Below are 14,408 nucleotides of genomic sequence, written 5' to 3' on the forward strand. Positions count from 1 at the left end.
ACTATGGTTGCATAGTGTATGGTTCTGCCCGGGCATCGGCTTTGAAGATGTTGGACCCCATTCACCATCAGGGGTTGCGTTTAGCTACTGGTGCGTTCTGCACCTCCCCAGTACCTAGTCTGTACGTAGAAGCTAATGAACCATCCTTGGAGTATAGAAGGTTCACACTAGGTTTCATGTACTCCATTAGGGTCCGCTCGGTCCCTGAGCATCCTGCCCGAGATAACATAGAAAACATTCGGTTCCAGGGAACATTTCAAAACAAGCCCTCCATAGTTCCTCCTTTTTCAATTAGGAATTGTAGTTCAGCAGAGTCTATTGGGATGGATGCAAAGGCCCCAGTAGTCCAAAACCCTCCCCATATTGCCCCATGGGACTACAACAACATTCACTGCGACTTCACACTAACGAAACATAGTAAAAAAGATGTTCCAAAGGAAGTCATGAAGCAGGAATTTTCGGAACTTCAATGTAAATATCAAGAGTATACAAGTTTCTATACGGACGGGACAAAAGACGACTCCACTGTGGGATGCGCTATGATTGGACCATCTGTTAAGCGAGTAAGGAGAATAAACTCAAACGCCACCATACTCACGGCAGAGCTCTATGGTCTGCTATTGGCGGTCGACTACATAACCAAGAAAAGGTTTCCTCGCTCAGTAGTATTCACTGACTCTTTGAGTTCTTTAAAAGCAGTTTTATCGCTGGAACGGGTCACAAACCCACTTGTTTCTGAATTGCAGAGTAAGATTATTCTAGCCGCAAACAGCAACATTCGCATAACTTTGTGCTGGGTGCCTAGCCATGTTGGCATCCCGGGAAATGAAGCGGCTGATTCTGCAGCACGTTCTGCTAGCAAGAAACAAATAGGCTTGCGTGAAATACCTTATAAAGACTATCACACGTCTCGAAAACGGTGCATTCGGTTAAAGTGGCAACTTCAGTGGAATACTGAAATGTACAACAAATTACATGCAGTAAAACCTGACATAAGTGAATGGGAGAGTGCCCGGCATCGGGAGCGCTTCTACGAAGTAATCCTGTGTCGGTTACGAATTGGTCATACACGTCTCACACATGGGCACCTTTTGAGTGGGGAGGATGCTCCAGTATGTGAATACTGTAACATAACCTTAAGGGTTTTACACATTTTAATTGAAGGTCGCACTTATGATCAATACCATCAGAAACACTTCTCACAACTATATAGAGAACATGTCCCACTACACCTAGCCCTGCTGCTAGGTGATGAACCACTTATTTCTCATGTTTGCTTATTTAAGTTTCTTACTGATATCGGCCTTATACACCGACTGTGATTTTATTTTCCACCCCTAACTCATGACCATACCTTTTACACTTATACAAATGCATGTCCATATTTTTATCACATCACCTGCTACTATAGCTCTTTCCTCTCTCTAACCCTCTACTGCAATAGTTCAGACTCTTGGCGCATTATGGCCTTAGATGCTGATGTGCCAAAAAACCCCAATCAACCAATCAACCAACCTTCGGTGCTATCGGATCTCCGCGGAGAGAGATGTTTGCCGCGTCAACGACACATTTGTACCATTTCACTCCTGGTGACACCATGGTGCGCGGCTCGCTTTACTGTCACGGGCCCTCCTATATAACACAACGAGCGCGAAAGGTCGTGCTCATCTGCTGGTTCCGAAGGGGCGAGACGCTCATATAGGCCAATGAAGGCCCCGAATCAATACGACGTCTGCCGATTTTTGTACATTCAAAATTTGCGACGCCTGCTGGTCTGTTTAGAAGTGATGCTTTCTTATTTGAACTCTTCCAATGTAGCTTGCCGCCTATAATAAAATTTAAATAATCAATAAATGGAACAGGGTGGAACTACTGTATTTCATTTTTATGTGGGAACGTTGAAAAGGGCAAAAAATAATTTACCGTTTGTCGAAAGTAATCCCTGGAGAGGGGGAACAAAGGGGACAAAGGACAAACACAAATCTCCAAATTCGTCATTCTTGTCCAGCTCGCTTGCACCTTTGCATTTAATTGCATTGTAATTATTACCATTTGTGAAGTCGCGCAATTCGCAAGTCCATTTCGGTTCGTAAAAACACGTTTTTGTACGATATTGACGCTTAAATACAGAACATACAAACAAAATACACACTTTCTCGACTTGCTTTTTGTGTAGAAAACTATCGTATCTACATTGTAACAAAAAATAAAAAAAATAAAAAATGCGTTTTTTGAGAAAATTGAATTCAAAAATGATACTTTTTGTTTCTCGCATAATACTAACGTAAACATCCAGCAAAGGATATTTTATACAGCCGAGTCATTTTATAGTATATAAAAAGAGAGTGTTTTAGGCTCTCCGTGGACATAAAAAATATTAATGTAACACAAGGACATCGCCTGTAATTAATTGTCAAAGTTCGTCAACAATTGACCGAGGGGGCGTTTTTGACATTTTTACAGAAAAAAAGCAAAAAGCCCAAAATTATTTTACGGTATTAGAGCCTTTTAAACGTGTTCACAGAGTGCTTGAAAAAAGTTAGTATAATGTGGACTGAAAACCCACGGGGGAGGTTGAGCGAAACATCCCATCCACGACGCATGTGAAAAACACTGCTTTCCGCCGCGGCCTCTTTTAAAATTCGAAAGTCGAGGACAATTAATCTGACGAACTTGCGGTGTGCTTTGTGGCTACTGCGTTCCAAGAGACGACGCCATAACATATATTTTTTTCAGCGAAATTAAAAATTTGACCCTTTTCGCCTGCACGATTTGGGATGAAATCACCCATATAAATATATTGCCACGCTCGTCAGTGAGCGACCGCGCGCGTGGCCGAGTGGTTACCTTGCTTGACTGTCGTGCAGAAAGTCTCGGTTCAATTCCAGTCAGTGGAATGCTCTTTTATTTGTTCTTTCATTGCGTTCTCGTGGGTTCGAGAACATTCTCGTCAGATCGAGTTCTGAATGTTCCAGTCGCCGAACAATCTAGGCCGATTGTTCCAGAACCCAACGCGCGTACATAAGGGACTCCGCGTTCTGATCTGCAGTCAGTTTTTCGCCCAGCGCTCGACTCTGCTGCTACGCCGACTTCGACGCTCCGTTATTATCTTTTGTACCCTTTTATTTTTGGCACAAGTTCGCCACATTAAACGTTTATTTCTTTCTGTTCATTTATTGTTTATTGGTCACCACCCGTGACATTTTGGTGGAGGTGCGGGGTACCGCATGCCCGTGCAGCGTTCCCCTCCCAGGACCCGCAGTGCAAGCCAGACTCCAAGCTCGCTGAGAAGACCACTGAGCGCGGAACCTGAAACTCGTACCACCCGCCGCACCAAGGGAGAGGATCCGAAGTACGGTTTGCTCCTGGACAAACCCAAGCCGAAGAAGACGACGATGGACAACGAGTCGCAGGCCCCCGCCGCTCCTGCCGTCGTCTACCTACCCGTCGCTCCTCGGACACCGGCTCCCTTCCACGGCGAAAGCCGTGAAGACACGACGACTGGGTCCAACAGTACGAATCAGTGGCCCGTCATAACGGGTGGACACCGGAACAGTGTCTGCAAAACGCTTACTTTGCCTTGGAAGCCACCGCCCGGAACTGGTTCGAGAACCACGAAGCTTCGATCACTTCCTGGGAGCAACTCAAGGCTGAGTTGCGAAGAGCGTTTACGAACCAACAACGAAGAGAATGCGCGGAAGAGCTTCTTCAAGCGAGGATTCAAGGCCCTAACGAGAGCGTCGTTAGCTTCGTCGAAGATGTTCTGCGACTGAGCAACCGCGCCGATCCCGAAGCATCCGAAGCAAAGAAGCTCAAAGTCTTGATGCGTGGCGTCAAGGAAAACATTTTCGGTGGTCTTGTGCGGAGCCCGCCTACCACCGTCGAAGGCTTCATGACGGAGGCCACCAACATCGAACGTGCCCTTCAAGCACGAGCCACCCACTATCACCGAGTTCCCGGCGTCGGTTCTTTTTCGCCTTCCGGCTGCAACACCACGGACATCCGCGAGATGATCCGAGACGTCGTCCTGGAAGAGATCAAGAAACTTCTACCAGCCGCCGCAAGCCCAGCTTCGCCCTCAATCGCCGAGATTGTCAGGGAAGAAGTCCAGCAAGCGCTGCAGCCTGAGGTTCTCGTCAGCACCGCTCCGGAACCACCGACGTTGAGTTACGCCACAGTGGCCCGACGGCCACCGCCTCCTCGTCGCACCTATGTCACGCTGCCCCGACGTCTCCTGCGCCGCAGCACGACCGACGCCACGACGACCAGGTCGAGTACGCCTGCCCGGAGCTTCGCGCATCCCGCAAGACCGACGTGTGGCGAACGCCCGACCGACGCCCTCTGTGCTTCCATTGCGGGGAAGCGAACCACACCTACCGCCGGTGCAAATACCGAAGACTCGGGCTACGCGGGTTCCACCCGAACGACCCGCGCCCCCGTCATGGTGAACGCCCTATCGAGATCGACAAGTACCTGCGACGACCTCAGTCCCCCGAGCCTGCGTCCCGCCGAGAGTTCCGGTCGCCGTCACCGCGACGTCCAGCTTTGCCGATGCACCGACCACGACGTGAAAGCCTGTCCCCCCTCGCTCCTCGCCGGGGAAACTAGGCGTGGCAACCCCTGGAGGTGGAGTTGCCGAAGACGACCGACGCCAAGATCCTCCACGAACGTCGGGGGGCCCCCACTCGAACGCTACACTGTAAAAAAATTTGCCCTCTTTTACGGAGAAATTCTCTGGCACCTATGCTGCCGGAAAGGTCATCCGTAATCCTAATAACGGAAAAATCCTCTTAAACGCATACACAATCCGCAAATTAAAGGACGTTCCGCAAAACAGATTACGGAAAGTGCTCTACTATTCGTAACGCTATTCAAGAGCTGTCCGTAAAACAACGGACTGGAATATGCATTCCGTAAAACCTATTACGGAAATCGCTCTAGTATCCGTAAAAGTGTTTAAAAGTTGTCCGTAAAAGGGCACTCAGAGTAGGCTTTCCGTAAATTATATTACGGAAAGCACTTTTGAGTATCCGTAATCCTATGCGGAGCGTAAGTTTGTCTGCTTCTTGCACAGGGGTAGCAGTGATGTCAGAAGGCCGAGCTCTTATTGACCGATTGAACAAAAAAAATAGTGGGTAGACCTCATGCTGTCTAGCATTGTGGTCTACCCACTATATCTTCCGCTCAAAGCCAATGAGAGCTCGTCACCTTTCTGACGTCACCATAATGTCTACGCAAGAAACAGACGACTTGCTCTCCACATAGGGCGGTGTCAATTGAAAGGTGGGCTGTAAAACGAGCTGGATGAATCAATGCGTTCATTTAGCAAACTGAACTTATTATCAACGGTTTTCTTTTTGTGACACAGATTCCCATAAAAACTTTTAAGGTGCAACTCCATTCTGTGAAAAATAGAACTAGATTATTAAAATTTTTGACAATGGGCACCGATGTATACAACTGAGTCGTGTTGAGTGCTCTTGTCGAGAAGTGCCACCACCTGTTGTGGAAAGCAGGCAATACAGCTGAGCAATGCATCTGCAGCAAGTTTCCTCAATTTCAGTTGTGTTTTCTTCTGCAAGTTCTGGCATTCAGATCAACATGCAGAATTATAGAAGGCAGTGGGATTACAAAACATTATCTGCAGTCTGATCGGCCACTGTGATCATTGCAATTTCAAACAGCGATATAAAGCACCTTCTCAACAACACTAAACGTCACTCTGTCATCTGCGTCGGCACTCATGCTTGAAAATATAGAGAATGCTGTTTTCACATTCCACAGAGACGGAGCTGTGCCTTGACATGTCACAATAGTGTTCACTGCTCAAATAGACCTTTGGTAAGAATATGAGCTCAATGCTTGTAGGAGCAAATTTCTCCAGTTCGTTTTACAGCCAGTCCCTTAGTGATACTGCTCTATACATAGAGTAATGTTCATATGACGCTGAGACCAACAGGTTTTCTATAAAAAAAAAAAAGATTACAGAATTTTAAATTGGAAAAGGATCTCTTTAAAAGAATATTGAGCATTCTTCCCTATGCTGCTTGCAACAATCATGCAATGTCACCTGAATAATTGATCAGAAAATAAGAAAAGTACCTTCGAACACTTTATTTCGGTCCTTGAGAAGCCAAAGTGGAGTCCCGTGGTGTTTCTGTATCAAATCAACATGTGCAAATTGAGCTTTGTGCATAAGACACAGCCCCCCTCAGCCCATTTAATTATTAGTCATGCATCTTATACAAAAGTCAAATGGACATAGCCCCTAATTGTTCATCCTGTGATCCGATATCTAAAACCTATGTTTGACTTGAGGGTCTTGTTCTCCTGTTCCTTAGTCAAAACCGATACACTTCATTCAAGCTTAGATTCGTTCGAACCTGTGAAAAAATGCAATGCCGGAATTACAATAGTGATTTGCTTTATAATGTGAAACATTTCTTGAGAACTGATGAACCAACCGGAAAACTCGATCCAGTTTGAGTAATGCTTTATTTCTAAGGTTCATGAGATGTTGCAGAAGAGTCTATGTAAAACTGGCTAAGCTCATATCCTAGACTTTTCTAAGTTTGGGCAGCCACTTAAAATCTCCTTTTAGAACGAAGGGCTACTTGCACTCTTTCGCGTCGTCGAATCAGGTGGTCAGCCTCGAGTGCTTAGAGAGCACGAGCATTAAAAACTTTATTTTCTCTTTAGATATCCCTGAAAGTTTTCACAGAACTGAGGGGGTGAGAGAGTGCATTTGTACTAAAACTGCTATCAAAAACTGGGGACTAAGCAGTAGCTTCCTCCCCAGTCCCCAATCCAGGGGTGGAACTCATGAAATGTACTTGGGAGTAGCCACGGGAGCAGCTGAAACAGCTGTTTTGGAGCAGGTTGGGAGCAGCTAAAACTATGCTCTGGAGCAGGCTAGGAGCAGCTCAGATCAGTTTTTATTGCACTTCAGCTTGTGTCTTAGACAAGCACGGGAGCAATATCAATCGTGCTTAGCAGCACAGATGAACATGAGTGGTTAGGGACCTAGGTAGATGGGATAACAGCATAACAGATGCGAAAACTTGAAACTTTGTGAGCCTTACCGCTCATTCACACTGGAAGGAGATCCGCGTTCGCAAAGCGGCTGCGAACGCGCTTGTATAAAGATCCAGTACAATTGCATGCGCACTTGATGTCATCGAGTGCATGTGCAATTTTACTGGATCTTTATACAACCGCGTTCGCAACCGCTTTGCGAACGCGGATCCGCTTCCAGTGTGAATGAGCGGTGAATGAGAATCAAAAAGCAAGTACCCTATGTTTCTGAAGATAGTATCCTTGACATTTTCTAATGAATTTCAGTTGCTCAAAATGCAAACCAGCACTGCTTATCGCACAACCCACACATTCTCGACATAGTAATTATATGTGCGAACCACGTGACGTGCGTAAGCAACGGACGTGTAGTTGCATGAAGGAATACGGAAACAAATTTCGACTTTAACCTATTGTGCAACTCGATATCGAAGCAGCAGACTACGATTAACGAAGTTATCGTATTTGCAGCGATAAGCAGGAGCAATGTTAATGTATGCCGAGCAGATTTACCACTCGCGTAAGAGCTGCTGGCCGGCAAGGTTTCGGATCGGACAGTGTTTCAGTTCTATCAAATCACAATTTATCTTTTTTATTTATTTATTTATAAATACCCTCAAGGCATGAAGCATTATAGAGGGGAGTGGTACAGCAAATACAATAAGTAAAATGGAATAATAATTGGGAAAGCATACACGAAAGAAAAAAAAACAAAAAACAATGGTTACAAATGATTAATACACTTTGATACTATATAGTCCACTAGCCTGAAACCGGCAAACACAACGTCTTCTACTAATACAGTTAAATAATCAATCGGATATATTTTTTAAGGCAGATTGAAACAAATCATAATTAGTAATAGTGGCTATCAGAGAGGGAAGGTGGTTCCAGTCACTAGACGTACGTGGGATGAAGGAATAAAAAAAGGAATTAGTGTTGCATGAAATGACTCCTACTTTATGTGGGTGATCCATCCGTGACGACATGTATGAAGGTGATGTTAACAGTTCACCGCGTAAAGTGGTGTGGTGGAAAATTTTATGGAACAAACAAAGTCGTGCGTTTTTGCGTCGTGACGATAGGGAAGAAAGACCTAGGTTAGATTTCATGGAGGATACGCTAGCAGCTCGTTGGTAGTTAGAATATATAAATCGAACCGAGTTATTTTGAATCATTTCCAACTGATTAACGAGAGTTCCGATGCCAGGATCCCATATCGCTGAAGCATATTCTAGTTGTGAGCGCACAATTGTTTTGTAGAACAGTAATTTAATAGAAGTAGGGGCCGAGTAAAAGTTGCGTTTTAGGTACCCAAGCATACGGTTAGCCTTGTTAGTAATGGAGTCGATGTGAATTTGCCAGCTAAGATTAGAAGTAATATGGACGCCTAAATACTTGTATGATTCGACAGTTTCGAGTAGACTACTATCAAGGTGATATGAAGGTAAGTTAGCGGAACAACGAGAGATTCGCATGAATTTGCACTTGTTAACATTTAGTGTCATATGCCACGTTTTGCACCAAGAAGTGATAGCGTCAATATCAGATTGAAGTGCATGCACGTCATTGATAGAGGTTATTTCCCGGTAAAGAACACAATCATCTGCGAATAGATGAATCGAAGATGATACACAGTTTGGTAGATCGTTAATATAGACAAGGAAAAGTAATGGCCCAAGTACAGTACCTTGGGGTACGCCAGATATTACAGGGTGAAGGAGAGAGCTGACTTCATTCGCGGTTACAAATTGCTGACGATGTGTGAGAAAGCATTCAAGCCATTTTAGTATGTTAATATCAATACCTATTTTTTTTAGTTTTAGTAGCAGGAGCTGGTGAGATACCTTATCAAATGCTTTCGCGAAATCCAGATATATACAGTCGGCGGATGATCGGTTATCGAGTATAGATTGCAACTTATGGGTGAATAAAGCCAGTTGTGTCTCGCACGAAAAAGATTTGCGAAAGCCGTGCTGTGCGCGGTGAAAAAAAGAATTTGATTCCAGATAGTTCGCGATATGGGAGAAAAGTATGTGTTCTAGAATTTTGCAAGGAACGCTAGTGATTGATATGGGTCTGTAGTTGTAGGGTGAGTGCTTGTCGCCAGATTTGTGCACGGGAACCACCCTCCCTATTTTCCAGTCCTGCGGGAGCTCACCAGAATTGAGGGATTGCTGGAAAATTTTAGCGAGGGCGACAGAGGTACAGGCTTTCGTGTTTTTTAGGAACATGGGAGTAATACAGTCAACACCAGAGGAGGAGAAAGGTTTGAGAGAGTCAATAATTTTGGCAACACCATCAGTCTCAATCTGCACAGGATACATGGGTAAATACTCAGGGTTACTAAATGAAGGCAAAACGTCAGAAAAAACACACGAAAAAGCGCTGGAAAACACGTTGTTAAGCGTATCTGAACACTGTTTGTCATCAATTGGTTCACCGTCCAAATTCGTTAGTACAATTCGCGAACTATCAGCCGGGTTCACTACATTCCAAAATTTTCTTGGATTGTTCAGCAACATATTTGGTAATGTGTTGGTTAGAAAATTTTCCTTCGCCGATTTGACTGCAGAATTATATTCATCAGCCGAGGTACGATATAGAGACCATCGATGTTGGTCACTAGACGTTTTTGCACTTCTATACATGCGTTTTTTTCGATTGGAAAGGCGCCTGATAAATGAATTATACCATGGTGCTTGCGGATTATAACAGATTACACGAACTGGAATAAAACGGTTAGCAAGCTCTGTCATCTTCGTTTTTAGAAGCTTCCAATTATATTCAACTGAGCGTGCTTCGAACCCGTTTAGAAACGCTTGTAGAAATAAAAACAGTTCATCATTGATTTGGTTAAAGTCAGCATTAGGATAATTACGTATCACTTTAGTTCTATTAGAAAACTTTTTTACAGGAATAGTCACAGAAAAATTTAGTAGAGAGTGATCACTTATTTTCGGCATGTATGTTACTTCTGAGGATAACTCGGGACAAGTAGTTAATACCAAATCTAACAGGTTCGCACTTGTCGGTGTAACTCTGGTTGGTTCGGAAATAATCTGTGTAAAGTGAAAGTATGAACATAACTCAATAAATTCCTGGCAAACAGACGAGGACGAATTTAGTGAAGGGGGGGACGTTGACCATTTGATTCCTGGATAATTAAAATCACCCAGCAAGAATACAGGGGATGTTGGGTACCGTGTGATAACGATGTTTATGGCATCATAGAGCTCAGTAACAAAGCTAGAGGAATCATTCGGGGGGCGATAGCAAACCCCGACAACCATTCTACAATGAGCTAGTTTTACAGACACCCATATAATCTCTAAGCATGACGCAATATGAAGTGCGAATGACTCAAATTCCTTTTTAATCGCTATTAGTACACCACCACCTTGCCTCGTTTCCCTATCTCGTCTGTAGAAATGAAATTGATTGGACAAATCGAATATTTCATTTTCACGAATGTTACTGTTAAGCCATGTCTCTGTTAACACGACAATATCGGCAGAGCAAGAATCAATAGCAGAAGAAATTTCGGTGCGGTTTCTGACAACGCTTCTGATATTAGTAAATAAAATAGAGACTTGTGATAAGGATGCACGATAACCACAGCCCCTCGGTAACCCCTACGTGTCTGACGTATCACGTTGCCTGGATGACGCAGCGTGTTGTCCCGAGGGCACAGTTGTTGGTGTATCGGTAGTAGCTGATTGTGATATCGGAAGTCGTGACTCACAAATTTTATCGGAGACAGGGTCGTACGTGTATAATTTTCCATTAACGGACAGTTTGTTGTATTCCAGCTGGAAGGAGGGACTGTTAGGCATCGTTTTGGCAAATTCGGTCAGCTTCCTCCGTACTTCGCGCGTCGCGGGTGAAAAATCCTCAGTTACACTCACGTCGTGTTCTTTCAGTTTAGCTTTGGCCTGAAGTACCTTTTCTTTAGTTTTAAAACTAGAAAATTTTATTATTACGGGGCGGCATCTTGAGCCGGAAAATTTTCCTAAACGGTGAGCGCGTTCGATATCAACCGAGGCTAGCTGAATACCAAGCCAGTTGGACAACAAGTTTGATACCTTTTCTTCTGTTTGTGGCCACGTTTCCTGAATATCAGGAATTCCGTGGAAAATCAAATTGTCACGCCGTGACCTGTCCTCTAGTTCGTTAATACGAGTCTGCAATAATTGGTTTTGTCTTTGAAGACCTTCTACCGTGTTGGAAGTATTCCGCAAATCAACTTCAACACTATCTAGCACCTCTAGCTTCTCTTCGACAGCTGTTAATCTACCGCCTATATTTGTAAGCGTAGATTCAATGTTTTGTTGACCGTTTCTAATTTCAGTGATGCTTTGTTTTAATTCCTGATTACCTGTTGCTATTTCAGCTGATTGCTTTTGAAGATCGCGCAACATACGCAAAATTTCTATGTTTTGCTCTGCCTGGGTCAGTGCAACCGCTCCCTCAGTATTATCTTCTGTCATACTAACCATGGGCTGGCTAGTTTTTCCTTTGGTGGACTGTGACGACGTGGTTCGTGTGAAAGGGCCGGGATTGGACTCTACGTCACCCGACATCAATAAAAGAAGACAATTTTTCAAGTACTCCAATATCACACTAAGAAACACCCGTGGGCTCGGGAACAGCAATAGCAAACGTTTGTTTTTGTTTTTTAGGTTCAAAGGAATGTGGATACCCACCTGAGGTACGAAGAAACAAGGTTTGTAAGCCATTGCGGCCGTCGCGCTGCTCCCGTGCCCACTGGAGAATTCACTGAACTGCCAGCCTTTTACATCTGGCGCTGCGGGCGTCGTCGATGTCGATGGGTTTTCTTTGATGAAGCGAGGCGAATCGTAGATCCAGGTGGCCTGCTTTACGTCATCATGTCGGCGGGAATCGCCGACTGGAACTTGCGGCAGCGAATCCGTGGTGATGAAGTCGAAGGCGAAACCATTATACCGGGACGCGCAGTAAGCAAGGAGTGGTAGTAGGACCTGAGGTACGAAGAAACAAGGTTTGTAAGCCATTGCGGCCGTCGCGCTGCTCCCGTGCCCACTGGAGAATTCACTGAACTGCCAGCCTTTTACATCTGGCGCTGCGGGCGTCGTCGATGTCGATGGGTTTTCTTTGATGAAGCGAGGCGAATCGTAGATCCAGGTGGCCTGCTTTACGTCATCATGTCGGCGGGAATCGCCGACTGGAACTTGCGGCAGCGAATCCATGGTGATGAAGTCGAAGGCGAAACCATTATACCGGGACGCGCAGTAAGCCAGGAGTGGTAGTAGGACCTGAGGTACGAAGAAACAAGGTTTGTAAGCCATTGCGGCCGTCGCGCTGCTCCCGTGCCCACTCTTGCAGTTCCAACTTCTAACGATGAAGTACTAAAAGGAATATTTTGCTCATTTGTTTTCAACTGGCTGACGTCTGGATCCCGGGCCGCAGACCCTCAGGCAATCTGACGCTTAACGGCTCGACCTCAGCTCAGCCGACTTGCTTAACCGCTTATGGTTAAAGAATAACAATCCAGTCGCAGGAGGTGGTGTAGAGCTTAGAATCCCGAGTTTTTTCGCGCGCTTCCTATTCGGGATACACAGGGAGAATAAACAGAACAAAGGATTACAAGGCCGGTCAGGCTAAACGTGCTCATTGTGGCCAATCGAGTCAATAAAACCGAAACCAAGACAAAATAAAAAAGCTTTTGGCGCACGTTTTGCCATTTGGCGCATAATGGCACGAGGTATTAACTGCGGCGCAGGATGGCGCAGACACATGCGTCTGGCGCAAAATGGCGCAGCCGTTCCACCCCTGCCAATCTCACAATTTAGGAACTCCATCCTATCCACGTTTGAGCACACCTGTGCACACGCTTTTGAGTCGAGCGAGTTAAAAATTAACAGAGTATTTTTATATGGTATGCATGTTTGTTTGCAAGCTCCACACTTTGTGCACCTGATTACCCCTTAAATGTGATCTAGCCATTTTTTTTACCCAAGTGCCTACCACTCAAGGAGCTCACTTGGCCACTTCGTCAGCGCATTCTGACTGCGTATTTTGTTTTTGTTGCCCGTTGAAAGGGAGATTCTTCTTTATAATTTTCTCTAAGAGATTGTTCTGATGTGTGCGAACGATGCATTTTGGTGTACCTGCATGCCATATAGGTACTCCAATTCATAAGTTGGTTTTGGAGCTGGCAAAGGCATAGGGTCAGATGCACGATTTTAAAAAGCGTTCTCTCTGCATGAGTGCTCATACAAACCAAGCTGTCCTGAAGTGCCTGTGCCGTTGCCTGTGCTAGAGTCAAATCGGTCACACGAACCATGCAACACACCAACTGACCAATAAAAAGTGATAAAAGGTTCACCCACAAATGCTGTCGCATTTAAATTGAAAACAGGACAAGCTGAAACAAGCAACCCATTAAAAAAAGTACCATGAAACTTTCATTACATCAGTTATTTTATATCTACTAGAAATAAATATGTGAAGCCAACCGCTTAAAATTAATTTACAGAGACCACAATCGGGTCTGCACAGATAAAGAGGAAAAAGCCAATCTTGTGGAAGGCCTTCTGAATAAATGTGTCCTTTGATCTAGTGAAGCTGTACATTTTAGGATAAAATAAATGTTAGACGCAGATTTTTCTTCATAAATTGTAGACAAATAGACATTCGACTGCGACTGTGGAGGGGAGGGGGACAGAGGCAGCAGCTGCAGCTTTCTTCTCCTAGCACCTCAACCAAGTCGCATTAATTTGGATTGTGGGGACCTGTACCTGCATGTCGTGGCACAGAAATCTGGCGAGCACTGTGGATTTCCAAGCCAAAACATGCAGGCCACAAGACATTTTTCAAGGAATTGGGTGGCTAGCAGGACTAGTTGGCAGCGAAGCCACTGCCACCCACCGTGGGAAAAACCCTGGTTAGATGTGACCAATATTGTCCAAACAGTTTTCAGAAGGGTGCTGTCAGTCACATCAGGTTTGCTTTTATCTCAGACATGCTAGACTTTAAAAACTGAAGTATTTACTTGCCAGAAAAAAACATGTGCAGCCAACTCCACAAACTGACTTTTTCAAAGTTCTCAATCGTCAAAAACTGCTCCACGTTGTACAGTTTCAAATGTAGTTCCTGAAAAAAAAAAGACAAACACGAATGACAATCTATACAAATGAGAGTTGCTTAAATTGTAGCTGGCTATAAGTATGCAAGGTAATCTCGCAGTGCAATGGCCACAGGAGACTGCCAGAAATCAGCGGACCTGTGCTCTAAGAAATTCCTACAAACAAGACTAAAGAACCATGCAGTTCCCTTTAGTTAAAGGTTACATT

At 44.7% G+C, this 14,408-nt stretch overlaps 1 protein-coding gene across 1 annotated transcript in view; it reads right to left on the minus strand.

Annotated features, from left to right (window-relative positions):
• LOC121834732 overlaps positions 1–12,423 on the minus strand; it is a 44,062-nt gene extending 31,639 nt beyond the window's left edge. Inside the window, exons 1-2 of the mRNA XM_042288486.1 lie at positions 12,075–12,423; positions 11,233–11,780 (exon numbers count right to left, since the gene is read on the minus strand). Coding sequence (XP_042144420.1) covers positions 11,233–11,780; positions 12,075–12,401 — 875 coding nt within the window. The 5' untranslated portion in view covers positions 12,402–12,423. The remainder of the gene's footprint in view (positions 1–11,232; positions 11,781–12,074) is intronic.
• Positions 12,424–14,408: the final 1,985 nt, after the last annotated feature.

The sequence above is a fragment of the Ixodes scapularis genome, unplaced genomic scaffold (genome assembly GCF_016920785.2).
Source record: "Ixodes scapularis isolate PalLabHiFi unplaced genomic scaffold, ASM1692078v2 PGA_scaffold10__122_contigs__length_95168666, whole genome shotgun sequence".
In the NCBI taxonomy this organism is placed as follows: Eukaryota; Metazoa; Arthropoda; class Arachnida; order Ixodida; family Ixodidae; genus Ixodes; species Ixodes scapularis.